Source organism: Vanellus vanellus (assembly GCF_965231255.1).
Source record: "Vanellus vanellus genome assembly, chromosome: 7".
In the NCBI taxonomy this organism is placed as follows: Eukaryota; Metazoa; Chordata; class Aves; order Charadriiformes; family Charadriidae; genus Vanellus; species Vanellus vanellus.
The window spans coordinates 14,295,287-14,313,160 of record NC_138912.1 but is presented as its reverse complement, the minus strand read 5'-3'; the positions used below and the strand labels follow the sequence as shown (position 1 = coordinate 14,313,160).

At 42.8% G+C, this 17,874-nt stretch overlaps 1 protein-coding gene across 1 annotated transcript in view; it reads right to left on the bottom strand.

The window, feature by feature from the left end:
- The window catches only part of COL17A1 (collagen type XVII alpha 1 chain), a gene marked incomplete at its 5' end in the record, with an annotated part of 36,659 nt that extends 19,645 nt beyond the window's left edge, over positions 1–17,014 (bottom strand). The window contains 22 exons of the mRNA XM_082486512.1: positions 269–373; positions 548–610; positions 1,093–1,119; positions 1,592–1,618; positions 2,026–2,064; positions 2,680–2,895; positions 3,351–3,500; positions 4,115–4,159; positions 4,299–4,388; positions 4,754–4,918; positions 6,145–6,210; positions 6,575–6,646; positions 7,677–7,748; positions 8,483–8,626; positions 9,616–9,759; positions 10,157–10,204; positions 11,803–11,838; positions 12,764–12,811; positions 13,172–13,306; positions 15,274–15,372; positions 16,170–16,214; positions 16,960–17,014. Of these exons, the coding sequence (XP_082342638.1) occupies positions 269–373; positions 548–610; positions 1,093–1,119; positions 1,592–1,618; positions 2,026–2,064; positions 2,680–2,895; positions 3,351–3,500; positions 4,115–4,159; positions 4,299–4,388; positions 4,754–4,918; positions 6,145–6,210; positions 6,575–6,646; positions 7,677–7,748; positions 8,483–8,626; positions 9,616–9,759; positions 10,157–10,204; positions 11,803–11,838; positions 12,764–12,811; positions 13,172–13,306; positions 15,274–15,372; positions 16,170–16,214; positions 16,960–17,014 (1,891 nt within the window). The remainder of the gene's footprint in view (positions 1–268; positions 374–547; positions 611–1,092; positions 1,120–1,591; positions 1,619–2,025; positions 2,065–2,679; positions 2,896–3,350; positions 3,501–4,114; positions 4,160–4,298; positions 4,389–4,753; positions 4,919–6,144; positions 6,211–6,574; positions 6,647–7,676; positions 7,749–8,482; positions 8,627–9,615; positions 9,760–10,156; positions 10,205–11,802; positions 11,839–12,763; positions 12,812–13,171; positions 13,307–15,273; positions 15,373–16,169; positions 16,215–16,959) is intronic.
- Positions 17,015–17,874: the final 860 nt, after the last annotated feature.

Sequence of the window (17,874 nt, the reverse complement as noted above, 5' to 3'; positions counted from 1 at the left end):
TCACAAGGAAAAAGATGACCTTGATACTAAATGCTTTTGGTTCTGCCGAATTCAAACTTGACTGTGAGACCTGACAAAACAAAACAACCCTTGTAATTTTGGCAAAAAAAAATAGGCCAGATTTGTCTGTGCTGGGAAATGTCTAAAATGAAGTCTGGATTTAAATAATGAAATCAAATTCTATCACTGAGGTGTTTTATAAATTGGGACCAAACTCTAGCTTTTGTCCATCTCTGCTTTATCCAAGAACGGGACACCTAGTTCCTACCTCTGTCTCCTTTTTCTCCAAATCCAGGGGGTCCAGGCTCCCCTCGAGGCCCTGGTAGTCCTTCTCGACCTCTTTGTCCCATGGGACCTTCCATGCCAGGATCACCTATAGGAAACAAATGCCTTGTAGAAAAAGCTGGCTTTATAGGAGGCCTTGGGCAAGGGGATCCATGGCCACCTCCATGAGGAAAGTTAATAATCACACCAACCTGGTGTCTGTATTCCCATGCCATGTGTCAATCAGTTGCGAGAGACTCACAGCATTGATAGAGATGCTTACCCATGCTGCCTTTCTGTCCTTTTGGTCCTTCTGGTCCTTGGTGCCCAATTGGACCAGGAATGCCTGGAAAGAAAAACACATCAAATGTTCAGAGTCCTTGTCTGCGTACCATGAAAGAATAACATGCAAATTAGGGGAACCTGAAGCCTGGAAAGATTCATCAGCTGGGGTAAAGAATATGTTACTTGGAAGGTGGGTACTTGAACAGGGATCTCTTTAGAAGAACACAGTACATATAAGAGCACAAGGTAGTTAGGTCAAGTACTCATGCAGCTCTGGGACTCTTTCAGAGGTAGACTGGGATCTTCACACCCCCAAATTAGAGATGTTCAACTAAGTGGAAGTCAGGCTGAGGCCTTGCTTGTAACCAAGTCCCTGAGCTGTGTCTGTAGCTCAGCATCAAGGTTTTAATCAAGTGACTTAGTCTATGCTAAATATCTCTTTAGAAAACCACCCTGAGCTATGTTTGCAGTGCAAAATTTGCTCTTGCCTACAGTAATGTCACTAAATGTCCTCCCTCAAAGGGGAATTGTACTACTGCCCACCTGGGACACCAGGAAGTCCTCGCTCTCCTGTAGGGAGAAAGAAATACGCAGTCAGTGGGGAATAGGTCTTCCCTGTTTGTCACTTTGGCTGACCTTCACCCCCCATAAAAAGGAATTTATGTTCCTGGCATGTTTACAAGTTCTACCATCTCCAGCAATGCCACATTGAGCCCCTTGTACTTATGCAATGGATTGAATCATTCACACCACACAAAATCCTGTGAACCACTCTGTGATTAAACCAGGTAGAGCTTGGCTTCAGGAATGACTTTCATCCAGGTGAAAGAAGCTTCTAGATTCAAAGTGAGATCTGTTTTCTCTTCTACTGTGAACTCTAAGATCGTTTTTGCCCAGCAAAGAAACCCAACCATCACAACAATCTCTGAACTACAGAATGCATCAGCTTTTCTAACTTTTGGGTTAACCAAAATCCTTTTGCTACCAAGGCCCTATAGTAGGCTGCCAATCTACCTGAGGAAGTAGGTAACTCCAGACTCACCTCTGGGACCTTGCATTCCCATGTCACCTGAGAAAAAAAAATTAAAACAAATAAAATCAGGAGAGATCCTGGAGATATTTCCAATGATTATTCATTCATTTGTTTTTCTGGTTGGTTTCCCACCTTCAATGAAATATGAAGGAGTTACGTGTGAACAGGGACACGTCACACTTGACCCATCCCACCAGTGGCAAACAGGATCTGGCCTTTCACGCTGGCACAATGCAAGATTGGGTCTCCTGTATTAGTTCTGCATGGGATCAGGCCCTCTACAGTTTAAGTGGCCAACTAGCTTTACACTCCTTTTGTTCAAGTATAAACCAGCTTCATCTTTCTCACTGCCAACTGCCCCTTGTGGCAACATCCACCTCAAACTTGTGCATTGCCAGAGCCAAGGAATAGGACAGAGGAAGAGAAGAACTATATGGCTGTACCTTTCTCACCAGGTTCTCCTCTCTCCCCTCGGAAGTAGCCTGTAACAGGAAGTGAAGGGGCTGTTAGAGTGCATTACACAACAGAATAGCTACTAGCTTCACATACAAGGATCCTTCTATTTGGATTTTGCGGCTGCAGGCAGCACAGGCTATCAAGCACAGCATGGCTTTGTAAGTAGAGTTTCCTCAGCAAATTTACTTTTGCAAATCTATGAAACTTCTGAAGCAGGGATAATGTAGTCTTCTCTGTTCTTAACCTATTTCCATCATCTGCTAAACAGAAGCAAATCATCTTTCCCTTGCTAACAAAAGTAGCATGAGAAATAAGGTGTCGGTTCATTTTTCTGTGTAGTTCTTTCAAAATGGAAAACTCACTTGCTACAGCAAACACAATACCTCCTGGCACAGGATGGCATGTCCACAACCTCCTTTCTTCTCCCTTTTCTGCTGGCTTTAAGTTATGCACAACCAGTGTTAGTGGCAGCACTCAGCTCCAGCACAGCCTGTCTGTGAGGACAGGTGAGGGCACTATTTTTGACAGGCTTCACTGCACTCTAAAAGTCTGGGTCTTCAGGTCCTTGGGCAATCAAATCCTCCCACTCGCCTTAAAAAAAATTGGTCTCACAAAGCATAACAGACAATGACTCTGCTCACCTCGTTCTACTTCCTTGTTCAGTCTGTTCTTCACCATCAACCAAACTGACTCTTCATTTTCATAAGGGAAGGTTGAGGAGGGTGAAATACCATGAAGAAAGTCTACTCTTGAAACATCCTTTTCTATTTTTGAATTCCCTTGGTTCATTGCCAGGAGACCACCATTGATTTTTTCCAGGTTTTCCACACGAGATTTCAGCTTTCTCACTTCTTCCGCTGAAAGGTTAAAGTAAAACGCTAGGGAACATGCTGCCACAGATACATGCCTGAAATACCTACTTCTAATAGCAGGGACAAGACAACACTGTTTCAGATAGCTACGGCCACTGGGTTTTGCACGATTATTCTTTGCATCTTTTTTCTAGCAGGGATATCTGGAATTTAAATGATGACTTTGGAATCTGTTAGTCTCTGAGAAGTAAGATCTCAGATCTCAGGAGTTTTCCTGTTCTCTGCACCCCGAGACTATATCACCCCTCATCAAAAATTTATATTCCATATCTGTTCTTTCTGTCCATTTGTAATATCTCAGTGGCAGTCACCACCAAGCTGAATGTGCACCTCCTCAGTTCTCTGGCTTAATATCTCTGGTACTTGCCCTCTTCACCAGCTGACACCCTCTGCTTGTCTTTCTATCCCATTCAACATGTTGTTCCTCAGTTATTTCTTACCCAGAGCAATGAGTCCAAAAAGCAATCCAAGGAGAAGCAACCAGGCCAGAAGCAAACCCAAGAGCCACTTCCACCAGCTGCAGCAGGAACCACAGGGACACCAGGATGGTGTTGATCCAATTGCACCCCCCGCATCACCGTTTCGTATTTCTGGAAGAGGGAAGGGGCAATCTCCTGGTTAATGAAGAGTTCCTCAACTTCAGAGTCAAGAATCTCTTAGAATAAGGACACCAAAGTCTGATCCATTATAAAAAGTGCTATGGAGAAAAATCTTTACACCGCACTCTGCACACAGTAGGTGTAATTCTAGTCCCTACAGAAGCTGGGAACAGCATTCCCAATGGGAATTCCAGCAGGGGACAACACTCAGTGCATTTTAAAATAACAGCTGAAAAACGTGATCCCCTTGGGGTCAATTTTTTGTACAGTTTTGAGCCACAAATGACAGCAATAGCCAGCATGGTCTGTCTGAGCCCTCTTCTCCCCATAAATCTCTACTGGTAGCAGGAGGCGGCTGTACTGTCAGCTACCTGATTTTCTCCAGCAATAATAAAACCCCAAACTGCCCACTCATCCATAATCAAATCACTGGTACCAATTTCTCTGGCATATGCTCTGCTCATTACAGACAGAGTAGTATCCTGAACATTCCCTGCCTCTGAAGTCATTGCACAGAGATCACTCATGTCACTCAAGAATGATTACTTTTTTGTATATTGTGCTGTGGTACTTTTTCCAATGAAAGTCTGAATTGCATCACTTACCTGCATAAGTTGCTTTGTCCCTTGTTGGCACAGATTTCAGTGCTCCTGTTTTAACAGCAGTAAAAGAGGTTTCAACAGTCTTTCTATGCATGATTAAGCTTAGAGCATGGGCTTGAAAGGGGAAGGCAGTAATGGAGACTGAAGGAGAAAGTTCTATTGCATTTCCACGGGGACAAACTCTTACCATTTGCATCTGATTTTAGGCCAGTATCTGTAGCATAAGAGGAGGAAAATCCCTGCTTCTCTTTCTTCAAGGTATCTTCTACAAAGGACCCTGAACAGGAACCGAATATAATTACAAACATTACACCAGAATTTCAACCAGGCCTACCTTCTTTCATTGGCAAAAGGCATATTTTTTATTGGGAAGACACAATAGCTCTGCCTGTTTAAACCAGATCTAGGTTTCTGCTTTCAAAGCTCCTGAGCTCTGTGAAATATTCCATGGCACACTCTGGAGCTTCAAATGCAAAAGCTAGACCTAGATTGCAGCTGGCATGGTTAAAGGCTAACTGCCTGCCAGAGCTTCTTGTTTGGCTTGCAGGGGTATGAGTCAGGTGTAGTGTCCTGAACTCCCCCTAACACCAGTCTCCATTTCTCTGTCCTCAGCATATCCATGTCCCGAAGAAGAGACGTTACCTCCATTAAGCCCAGTCGTGGAGGCACTAAAGACTTTGCCACTGTCCTTTGTCATGATCAAGAGTTCCATCTCCTTCTTTGCTGGGGCATTCTCCTTCTCCAGCAGCAAGAACTTGCAGTCTTTGCGCAGAACGTCATCTCCCTGGGAGCTCAAAACCGTTCCCCCTGGAATATTGGTAAAGTGTGGGAAAGAGGAGGAGATGAGTGTGGGCCACTAAGTCATAACTACAAGCCACAACACTTTTGTTTATTAAAATAGGTAGTCCCTTTGTGACTGGGGCTGCCAGTACTATAAACAGCCAGTAACTGAAGCTGAGAGGACAGCTGTGGATGTCATTAGATTTCTTTAGAGATGCACATTTCACTAGGAGGGGAGCAACTGCTACCAAAAATGCAGAGCATCTGGAATTCAATCACATATAGAAATTACTTGCTTAATGACCTTGTCGTGGTTTACCCCAGCTGGCAGCTAGGACCACGCAGCCGCTTGCATAGTTCGCACTCCATATCCTTGGGAGCCAGGCATGGTTATGAGGCATTGAACTGTAGCTTACTGAGGTTTGGCACAGGCCAAATAAGGCTCAAAAACATTGGTGTGGTCACTCTTCTGCCATCAGGCAGTATCAAGTATGCTTGGAATGGTGTACAAGCCTGAATTTGCATATGAATTGACACAACATTGAAGATCAATACAAACATAATGGTATTATTCCATTATTCTAGCACAAACCTGGAGTAAAACTTTATTAGAAATGTTATCATAACTTCTGTGGTATTTACCTACAACTTCTGTTGTCTATTTTTAAGTCTCATCTTTGGTAGTCCTTGGATTACAAAAGTAACTTGGCTTCCCTTACACAAAAAAAATAAAGGACTAATTTATAGCTCTCAGAGTTGCAAAAAAAAGATGGAGAAGATGAATCCAAACCATTCAAGGATGAAAGGCCAGTAGAAAGACCTCTCATTTAAAAAAAAAACTGATCATGTATAAATTAATTCCTGGATTTTTGAGGGGTTGAGGCTGGTACTACTGCAAAATGATGTTTAAGAGCAACCTTGCAAATGTTTTGGCTTCAAATGAAGCACAATTTCACATGTGTGATCTTCTAATCAGTTACCTGCCTGTTGAGCAGAAATAGCTGCAATTAAATCATCTGAGTTACCACAAAGTGGGGGAGATCTGAATCAAACCAGCTCATTTGCTCATTCTTAGCTTCTGCCTCATTTGCTTTCTTTTCAGAAGAGTACTGGTGGAAGACTTGGCTAGTGACAAGTCATGCTCCTGAGGAGCCAGGTGTTAATGTCACTCTGTTCGCTGAATCTCTAACTCATTTTTACCATGATAAGCTTGTACAAGGCCATGCCTAAACAACTGTGAATGACAAACTCACCTGCGGAGGCAGACACACCAGTACTTGCCGTAGTGTTGCTCTGAGAAGTGTTCTTCATCCCATATGCTGCAATGAAGAAATTTGAGAATGAAAGAGATGAAGGATAACAAAGGTACCTACACACACCAACCTTGGGCTGCACACCATTTAAAAAATGTTTTCTCATTCAGGGTACCTAGGACAACTCAAACAAGCAAGGGCTTCCCCAGCGAGCAAATCTCTAGGGCTTACATTGGTACTGGAAGCTGTTCCTGCACATGCAAAGCAGAGAAAATGTTCCTCTATATTCCCTCATACCACACTGTTCCACCAAGATGGTAACGAAGGAGCCTCTGGCAATATGAACTTTCTAGTCACTACAGAAAAGGTGACAGAAGGCAGCACTCATTGGTGACCCTCACACTTTCTCTGGGCTTAAATTGTTACTGACCTGCGGAGGCTGCAGTAGCATTCTGAGTCAGGGATGAAGAGCTTGGAGACAGGTTGTTTTGAACTCCAAACACTGCAAAGAAAAAGATTTCAATGGGGGGTTATAGGAGTCCTGCAGTGCAGGTGGTATTCTAGCTAAAAACAAAACCAAACCAGTGATGATAATGATGACCTCTCCCAAGAAATTTCTCCAGCTAGCTGGAGGCATCACAGGCCCAAGCATTTCTGTTCAAAGATCTTCCTTATAAAATGTTGTGTTTGTTTTTTTTTTCCTAGAAAAGTGTATAAGCTGTATAAGTTACTGGTGGCCCAGGACAATAATGGTGACCATTTTAAAACATTATCTCAAACTAGACTGTGATGACACTCTCATGGCTGGATGGACATTTCTGCAGGTGAGGCACTTGGATAAAAGGTAAATTCAGAAAACTGGCTTGGTATGACTAAGAGAAATTTAAGGAGATAACTGCACACAGAATGTGTCAAAATACTGTCCAGAGACAAGCAAACAGCTTGGAAGGTGGCACCTTTGGTGCAAGAATCAGTGTGGCAATATTAGGGCAGCGTACAGACTGCTCTCATACATTGTGCTCTGGCTGCAGGCTCAGTCAGAGACACTGCATGACAGCACTGTGCTGTGTAGGCATATTGTGTGTGACTGAGAAAGGAAGAGAAGTGGTTTAGTGACATTGACAGTCTGCTAGAAGTCATGAACCAGGGAAATTACAGGGAAAACTGACAGAGGAGCAGTGGGTCTTTACGGATTAGGACACATGAGTTTATTTTTTAAGGCATTACTATGAGTTGTTCTAGGGAAGAAACAGGCTGGCCTAACATGTATCTTTCAAAAGACAAATTATTATCCTTGGAAAATCTGTAGTTTTCCCTGCCTCCCAGACAAAAAAGTCAGGAGCTAACACCAGCTATGCAGGGCTGACTCAGAATAAATCCACTGTAACCAAAGAATAACTGGGGTGCGCACAAGCTGCTGACACTGAGGTGAGGAACAGAAGACAAACAGTGATATATGTATTATTTCATTTTACATGTCTGCCAGGACTGTGGTGTTGCGAAAGTGCGAAGGGAAGAGAGAAAAATCTGACCTGTAGAAGAAGTGCTCAGGCCTGCGTTCAGAGTATGATTGCTGGGAGCCAGGTTATTTGGAACACCAAAAACTGCAAAAAGAGGAAATGAAATGTTGTGACTTCTATGGAATCGGAAATCCAGCACCCAAAGTTCAGTGGCACAGTCACAGAAAACAAAAGTCAGAGTCACTTGGAAATGCAGTTAGTGAAAATGCACAATAATTGTACAGAGGAAAAATCTTGAAAATTGTGACACCAAACAACTCTTTTACTGAACTGACAAAGGGGAGAAAATCCTACATCAGACAAGTTGCAATCATGACACAGTGTGAGAAAGCAAAGCTTTTAATAGTATGCTATCAGAAAACTTCCTGTGATTTTTCTCTGCAGCTGGGAAATGCAGCATTCCCAGCAATTAGAAGTGTGCCTTACAAGGTATAAGCACACTCAACTCTTATTGATTACATCTTTAGTGTATGAGGACTGAAGGGTTAGGCCCAGTCACTCTTACAATGGGCCAGGATAATCCAATGTTAACTAGAGTCTAAAACTAGTTTTGATAGGGAATGTGAGCCTGATCTCATTGATAAAGCTATCATCAACATTTAGTGACAGATCAAGCAGTCAGATTTTCAAATACAGGCAGTGTGTAGAAGCAGAGAGTACCCAGTTACAGAAAACCAGAGAAAATTCAAGCATATCCCCTGCCATCTCGATTCTTCCATCATTTTATTTTTTCTTGCCATGCAAAAAAAAGCACTGCCATTGACCCAGTTTCAGTATGGAGTTACATCGTTCAAGACTGGATGGTCCAGGAAGCATACCTGATCCTGTAGAGTGAGACATAGCATTGATCAAGGAAGAGCTGTTATGGTATCCACCAAGGGAAGACGCAGCAGGCAGAGTGGAGGACCACATGTATGAAGGAAGGGCGGTATTCAGTATAGTTGTATCATATGTCCCTGACACTGTAAAAAAACCCAAACAAACACAAGTTGTTTTCAATGAGACCAGACTTGTGTCTTAGCATGCATTGCAGGTTTACATGGCAAACAACTTCATCTGCCTTAAATTTCCATTACCCTTGTGGAGTCAACACAATGGCTCCAGGTCAACATGGTGTAACTGATCTCAAATGCCAGCTGATTACAGCCCATCTGAATTTTAACCAATGGAATAAAGATTGTCCTGATAGCATGATTATTCACAAAATACCTTGAAGAGATCTCATTGGTTGTAGATGCTATGATACCAGAATAAAACACTTTGGACTGCCATTCTGTTAATAAATCATCCTGGGCCATGGGACGTATGACTTTTGCTTTCCACATATGGCTCTGATCGGTTCACTACTGGATTGGACTAAAATTCCCAGTTTTAGATAGGATTTGAGCCATGCACAGGAAAAAGGTATTGCTTGTTCCTAGATACTGGTGGAGGACAGTGGAGTGAATGTGATTACCACTGCCTCAATCACTGTGGTGAGGCTTATAAATAATAAAGGCTGGTTATAGTATTTTAAGTACCACTTCTATTATTATCAAGTTCTAGTGATCTCTGAACGATGTGGTGTGGCCAATAAATCAAACACTGACCCAAATGTTGTCTTCAGAGCTGTCACCATCTTGCTTGGAGATAAGAGATCAAACCCCTTTTAAGACATGTTTGCTCAGAGCTCTTGTCTCTGCCAGAAGCATCTCTGAACTAAAGCTGGTGCAGCAGGGACTGGCATATTTTTATGGAAATTAGACAAGTCACTAGAAAGCTACCCAAGATGGCTCTTGTTAGGGCAACATCTGGACAGCCCTCCAGCATTCTGACCCTTTTTCTGTGTTGCCACCACTGTCTGGGACAAAGACTACGTATTCTTACTCAGATGTTCTTATCAACTGGGTATTTTTATGACAAATAATGTTTGGAACGGCTCCAGCATTACTAAGCATCCTCTGCCAAGTACCTGACTGAGAGCTCTCAGTTACCATCTTCGTCTCCACCACAGCCTTTTTCGGTATCGGGAGTGTACTTGATGGTGATCGAGTAGGGCTGCAGCTGGCTGATCGACTTCCTTTCAGCAAACGTTTCACATCATCCAACTCTGTCCCTGGCAGGAAAAGCAAGTGTCCAGACTCACCCAAAAGCCATTGTTTCATTGATCTGTAACCTTGCCCTGGCTAAAACGTTCAGTGGAATTTACCTGTGACTGTCTATGAAGTTGTACTTTCTCGAGGTGCTTTCTGGGGGTGCCACTTAATAACAAAGCTCAGGGCCTCATTTCTGGGACTAAGTACAACTACATCCTTGTAAGACCACCATCTAACCCACAGTATGCTTCCTTGTTTAGAAAGGGGAGAAAATGTTCTTAACAGGAAAAAAAAGAATGACATACTGCTATCTGTCATAATGAAGATTGGGTCCCAGAGATACTGCAGACATACCCAGAGCAGCAACACCCTCTGTCTTACACCTGATCCCCCTGGAATAAAAGCCATGGGACTTACATCTGCCAGAAGGAGATGCGCTCTGCAGTCGGACTCGTATTTCACTCTCTGGGAAGAGAAAAAGCAGATCATGAATATGGAGTGAGATGTGTTTGTGCCCTGGGCTGGGAATGAATCTTTAGGCTGCAGTGAATTCCTTCCTTCTTGTTGTCAGTGTTCCATCTTGCTGTCTTGCTGCTTGATCTGAGCAGCACTCATGGCCTGTGTGAATTGGTTGTAAATTGGTTTGCATGACTTCTTGTTTTGGGGTCACATCTTGCTACTTTTAATTCCAGAGAGCTATATTTTACTCATTGAGGGCCTCTGTTGTAGTCAATAGCATTATTACTGCAGACATACAGAAGGACTAATTATGCAGTCCTCAGTCACATTGATATTCCCCCTCATAACAATTACTATTATTATTGTCCTTCTAGACAAAAAACCTAGAGAGCCAAACAGAAGCTTACAAAATACACAAATTCCGTACTATTTCTTTGGTAAAATTCACACTGTCATCTCTACAATGGGCTGTACTATTTAGTCTCTTACAACCTGCTGACTTCTCTTTTGGCTCACTGAATGTAAATAGGCCAATTTTAAGCTAACATTCTCACCGGGTACCCGATTTTATTACTGACTTCTACTGTCAAGAGACTGTAGGTTAACATGATTTTGGTTGAGGCAAGCCTTTAAGCTTGCTACCTAAAAGCAAACTGGCCAGCCAGGACATGTGATACATGCTCCTCAAGATAAAATCTGACAGTGCATGCACTATGAAAGAAACATTAGCTTTGGCATTCATGTGGAGAAGCTGATGGATTGGAATTATTTTCTGAAGTAATATGAGAAGCTGGAGCTGATTCTCTGGTGTCTGTTTTATTATGTATGGCCTAGTTCTGCTGGGAGCTCAGGTATGTAGTGTGCTAGAGGATACTGAAGATCTGGGGTAGAATAATTGGTAACTGTGACACTCTCCAGGAGGAGTGTACAAGAGCACACTTTGATTCATATCCACTGCTAAAATTAACTTGGATAAAGAGACATTATAGTTTCCTCTTCAAGCAACTGCGAATAGATATTACACTCTTACAGAGCAATATAATCCTGCTTTCTCCAATGCTGCTAATAAATTATTAGAAGACCTGAATGATTTAAACAATGCAGAGCTCTACAGTGATCTGGCTAAGCAGACCACAGCAAGTCCATAATTTCCTCACCATCTCCTTACTACCAGCATGAGATAATTTCAGGGTATGGCCTTATGGTTTGTAAGATACATAGCAGTAGGAGGAACATGAATACGATTACTGTAAACATGTCAGAGGTGGGTCACAGAGCATGGGTGGACTGAGTTTCTGGTAGTGAACAGATAAGACGGAAGACTATGTCCTATGCCCCTAGATGTCCAGATGCCCAAGCAGATCTTCCTTTCTGACACAGTCCAAACCACGGTGATCTTCACTAAGGTCAATTTTTACACTGAGTTTGTTTAAGCAATTGCTTATAGATAAATGATTCACATCTGCAGTGGTGTAAATCCACGTACCTCATCTGACTGCTCTACACTTAAACCGGTTGATTCCAGCTAAGGAATAGGTCCATTTAACACACTGAATCACACTGAAGAAAACAAAGGAGGCTTCTAAAAGAACAGTATCACTCACCTCGACTTTGGCTTCTCCCTCTCGTGGAGGTAGATGCTATGAACAGCAATGAGAGAAAAGCAATATTAGGCTTTACTGCCTGTGACATCTCTGAAAATGAACACATGGATCTTGCTCAGAGTGCTCAGATTCAGACAATAACCTTCTTTACTTGGGGCAAAGCTGGGGGAATTGAACCCTTAGAGGTTTTACCAGGCCCTCTTTAGACCATAAAGTATTTTAAAGAATAAGTAGCATCTTTAGCATCTCTGGACTAACTGCTGTTTCTTTTTGTACACATAAATGTTGTTCATAGATGGTGATCTTCCGTTTCAACAGGCCAAAAGGAAGCTAATAGGCCTGTTTACCCCACTGACCAAAGTTGGACACTGTGAAACCGTGCCTTCTCTCTGAGCCAGAAAGACAGCCTGATTATATTGTTTCACTATCTGCACTGAGTAAAATCAGCAGCTCAGAGTTTGGAAAGGGTAACCTCATACCTACTGACAATGTTCAGTTTAAATGTACCACTTGATAGCCAGTTCATCTTCCATATAAATATGTTGAAGCCTAGAAAAGAGCTATCAGCAATCAGTCAAGATCCTAACAGCCTGGGCTTTCTTGCTTGAAACTGTTCTCCCAGCTATGGCTGGGGTGGGGGGAGGAAATGTTATGAAGCATCCCATGACCATGTTCTCCTGTCCATGTCCTATGCCATATGGGAAACATCACAAAAGCAGCTGAGGGTAGCAGGTACACAGTATGCACCCTCTGTTTGAGTATGTATCAGCTAGACACCCTGCTGTCAGCTGTAAATGTAAATCCCAAGTAACTCCTCCACAGCCATGGAGCTGCACTGGCTGCCCAATATAGGGGCAGCATAGATAGAGCAAGACACAGCAATGTGCAAAAATCCACCGTAGTCACCAACTCACATGACCTTGCCATAATGTTCAGAGGAATGGCTCTAAAAAGAACATACCAAGCTCTTTTCTGGGGAACTCAGGAGAAGAGTTGGCACTGGAGCTCCCTGAAAAGAACAAAAAGGTATTCATTAATACTTTGCACAAGATCATTAAAAGGTTTCAAAACATGTCTTCCTGGTAACTGTCTAACCCCATTGGGTAACAAACATTTCCATTAAAAAAAAAAAGCTATTCAGGATTACATGGAAGAGTGGCTAATGTCTTCCAACAAAAATATGCGACAACTCCTTCTAGGAACAAGCATTAGTATAAATACAACTTAATTATTAAAATGCGTCCCTGATGGCTTATCTCCTAGCAAAACAACAATGGGATTTTTGTGCTATTTGGGACAATCCTGCATTAATGTGATCTCAGAGTGCACACTACACATTGCCTCCTTTTTATGGCATATTCTGTGATACCTTCGTATGTTGCATGGCGGTTGACATAGGTTTTTCTTTCAAATGTTGAGCCAGGTGATTTGGTGAGAGTAGAGCTGGGAGACTGGGTTTGTCTGTAGCCGGAGGATGATGATGAATTCAATCTACCGCTTCCGCCTACAGGTAAAACAAAACGCCCTCAACAAATTAAAGATATGTCCTGGATGTATACCCTGGATGCCCTGGGTGATTTATGCTACTGTCTTCCAAGCTGGACAAATTTGCATTGATACCTCACAACTAGAAATGGGCAAGAACAACATTTGGGTCTCACTTTTACTGTCCTCAGCATTCAGTGCAGACAGGAGTATTGGTTATCTTTGTGGTTTCAAGACGAATCTTGTCAATGATATATATCACAGCAGGTTTTGGCCTAGGGGGATGAATGAGCCATCCCCCCTGAGCAGGAATAAATACAGCTCCGGATGGTGCTGGGTTTTGTTTTGGATACAGAGCCACCTGTAATTTCAAGTGTTATATGACACAGGCCACAAAACCTGGGACATTGTTAAGCCAAACTCAAAGTGCTGAAGAATGGAGTTCATGAGATAAGGGAAAGCAAAGATGAGTCCATTTCCCTTCCAAAGCAGTTATCTACAATCTCACTTAGTCATGCCTCTGTCAGTCCATTTTCTGGAGAAGTGATCGAGGTGTGCGTTAGGCCCAAGGCAGCCTGGAGATTATTAGTGGCTGTTATATTTAGACAGAGGAAAGAATTTCCCTTCCTAATCCACATCAGTGCTGTGGAGAACTGAACACCCATAACTAATGTGTTCATACTCTTGTGTGAAATCTAATGCTGGAGTATGGTCAAAGCGCAGCAAAAAGGGAGCCCTGTGATTAAGTGCAACATATCCATGCTGATCAGCAGGATCAGACTGGATATTGTTTTCCCATTGCTGCACAGAGCGTGCCCTTGTGATCTCAAGAGTGTTTTCTTGCTGATGTTCACCTCTACAAGGACCTGTTTTGTTCTATAATTTTTCCACTTAATTCAGCAGAAAGAACTACTGTGATAAGTAGGCCTCTGTTGGAGGCATTCTGCAAGCAGAGTGGGAAAGCAGAGATTAGAAAATGCCCTGTGAAACTTCAAGAACTCATTATCTCTGAAGTTCAGATTCTCTTTTCTTCCTCCACACACTGAAAAGAAATAACAAGGAAGATGGCAATCCTGCAGAGTTGTCTGAGTTTACAGGGCTTGGTTCAGTTCTCAGACTCGTGCCAGTCCAGACAATTAGACTGACATCTTCACTAGCGTTACTTCACATCTGCCCTGAGGCAAAGTGATTCCACACTCTGGCCTTTAATTGGTATGGTGGTGTCTGTCAGGTCTATTGGGCATGTCTAATCCTCCTGTTGAGCTTCAAAACTGCACTTCACTCCCTTTGGTTTGTGAGCTCTTTTGGAGCATGGAGAATGTTTTCTACAGGGATAGTTATACAGTTGGTCCCACTGGGGACAGAGAGAGGTGTGTGCCAGAAACCTGGCTAGGAAGCTTATTCTTCAGAAAGCTTTGCTATGGCAATCTAACAGCCGGGCAAAGAATACTGTTAGAGAAGAACCCTGTTTTTACAGATTAGACAGCACACACTGATTTAGCATGTCCAGAAAATCTGACAGACTGTCCAAAGTGCTAAAGTCATGGACACGCACACACAAAAAAATATTTTCTAGGAAATTGTTTAATAGTATTCTATCCTCGGTAAGATCAACAAAAAGATCAATCAAAACTGTCTTTTGAACAAAAGTGGTCAGAAAAATTGTGATTTGGAAATCCTGAAAGAAGGGAAATTTGGTTTCCAAATGACTTCTTAACAACAGTGGGAATGGCATTTTATGTTGTTCTCCTCCTGAAATCAGTTTTTCCCTGTGGAAAATGGGAATTTTGCCATTTACTCACCCATCCTCACACCCAGCTTTAGGGAAGGAATACCTCTGCTTTGAGTATTTGCCACTTCTACTTTCATAAACCCTGTTTTCCTTACCTCTGGCTCATTCTACTTCCCTGCCCTGAATCTCTGCTCAGACCATTCATGCTGCCTTTGCTCCCTGTTTCCTCCCTGTGCAATGTCTTCATTCCTTACTTGAAGTCATATAGCTGCTGCCATGGGTGTAAGACCTCTTTTCCACTCCGCTCCCTCCAGTGTGGGATGATGTTTTGAGCCCACTGCTGCTGCCTCCTTCTGGAAGAGATGAGCACAAAAGAAGACATTCTCTCAGGGTAAAAGATAAGAAGAGCAACGACACTGCAAGACTGTCCTCACACTCAATTACAAGTACAGCTTCACGTCTGGCAAGATATCAGAACTGCAGAGAAGTGCCTTGGCCAAGCAGACAAGCATTCACACTGCAAACCCAGCAGGTTTGTATTCAAGTTTTGCTCCATACATGGACTGAAGGATACTCCTGGTAACCCTCATCATAAATAACGTGATAGCGCAATTCCTTTCCAACCCAGCTGCAGCAACCTAATCAAGAATATGGTGGTATAAAGAGCATGGAGGATTCTTCCCTACTTGGTACTTGTACTTCCCTACAGAGGTAGAAATCACCTATGTCATCTGACATTACCCAAAAAGATTCACTCACTATTGTCAACTGGATAAGGTGACAGGGGAATACACTGCAGCCTCAGCAGTGGAGGCTGCAGACCCATCACTTTTGACCTTTATCCCCAAGAGACAGTCGCCACTGGAGACCCTATATCTCAGCTTAAGCCCCTGGAGGGTCTGGTCTACCAGTCTTAGTGGACTGTGCAACTGTTTCTGACAATACCCAGATGGCTCCCTACATACTGATCCTTCTCTTCACTAACCAGTATTTTGCAAGAGGCATTTCTGAAAATAGCTTCTCTTTGGGTGCAAGTCTTTCTGCACCAAGACCTGGTGCACCCAGGGATTTATGGAAATAATACAGTCAAATAGCATGAAGGGGCACAGGACACTGAGCAAAAGTAATGTAATGACTGACAATTACTTACTGGGTGGTAAGGACGTCAGTCTTGTGGTTACAGTCTCTGTAATAACTGAGGAAAGAAAAGGATGCAGAAGTAATGGCATGTTAATATAGCCAAATAAGATCAATGTTCTACTTAATTTCCAGAGCATGACTCATCCAAAGAAGATTGACTTATTTAAAGAAAAGTCCCTTAAGACCACACTTTCTGGGATGGAAGTCTAGTCTCGTTAGCACACAATGCTGTGTGTTTGTTTGCAGGCATTTCTAACTCTACAGCAACTAAAAACATCACTTCCATGAAAGACTTTTTTTCTTTACAATATTCCTGTAAAACCTGGAAGTATTATTATTTCTGGGCACTTCTGAACCACAGCCATTGCGGTAACAGCAAAGCCAGTAGTCGGACCACTTACTAGCTTCCTACTTGCTAATTCCCATAATGCCAGCTGGAAACTTATCCTCTGTTTTACACACAGCCAAAACAGATATCTAATGAACATTTTCTAGGCCACGCAGGGCATTCATATCAGAGGTAGGAGAAGAATCCAAATGTCTGCACTACTGGCTAGAAATGTTACCACAGGGCAATCATCTGTGGTTTAACAATCAGGTCACGCTACATGTCTCTAAATGTTTGATGTTGGCCCATTCTATTCCTTACTCTGACTTCAACAGAGACCAGGGACAGGTGCATAATTTAGTTCTGGACCTCTGGTTAGCATTCAATCCCTTACAAAACTGGGCATCTGCTTCTGGGATTTGTGGTGTGTCACCTAAACTGGTGATGTAAAAATAAAAAATGTCCTCCTTACGTCTTTCAGTAACTTCTGATCCATCTTGCCGTGTTTTCTTTGTTACAGAATCCATATCATTGCCACCTGCAGGGAAAGCAGAGAGACTGCACTCAGAGCTCTGTGAATAGTAGGAGATGACAACAGCTCTCCACAAGTCCCACCAGTTTTCTCCTTTCAGTTGGGGTCTAGACTGCCTGGAAAACATCCGCGTCAGGGAGTTTACAGTGCCTTTCCAGAGTCATGCAAGTGTTACTAACAGACTAGCACCACTTGCCTACAAAACTGGATGCTGCACTATGCAGCAGAGCTGAAACACAGGAGAGGTTGTATAGTCAACAACAGGTGAGAAAGGGGTAACTGAAGCAAATCCACCCAGTGCTGGAGAAGTTTAAACCTGGATTTATATCTAGACTTTGTGGCACTAGACTATGGTCTTCAGCTGTATCCCTGTAAAGGCTTGATCAAAACCACAGGATCCAAATGCCACTCCCACACATCTGCTCTGGGCAGGACTCAACAGTGCAGGATTAGAAATGCAGGCAGTTGCGGGACAAAGTTACCTACACCATGCCAGTGCTGCCAGAAAAACTTAAGCAGAGATACTATTGCACTGTTGACAGTAATACTGCGCATTCTCAGGGTACATTAATGCTAAAGCCATAGCACTGACTTTAGTGAAGCAGAAAAACACTGGAGATACCCTTAAACTAGCTATTTTCACCAGCAAGGAACTTAAGGTAGGAAATCCTTTATCTGGCTTTACAGGCAGAGCAGAGACCATTTGAAGGCCCTGTCTACAGCTTTGGAATCTGATTTAATTTAATGCCAGCTTAGGCCAGTCTACACAGTATTGGAATCACTGCTGTGAATGCTGTTTATACTGTTCTTCATGGCTTGGATCCCTCTCTAGTCAAAATTACAATCTCTTGCAGA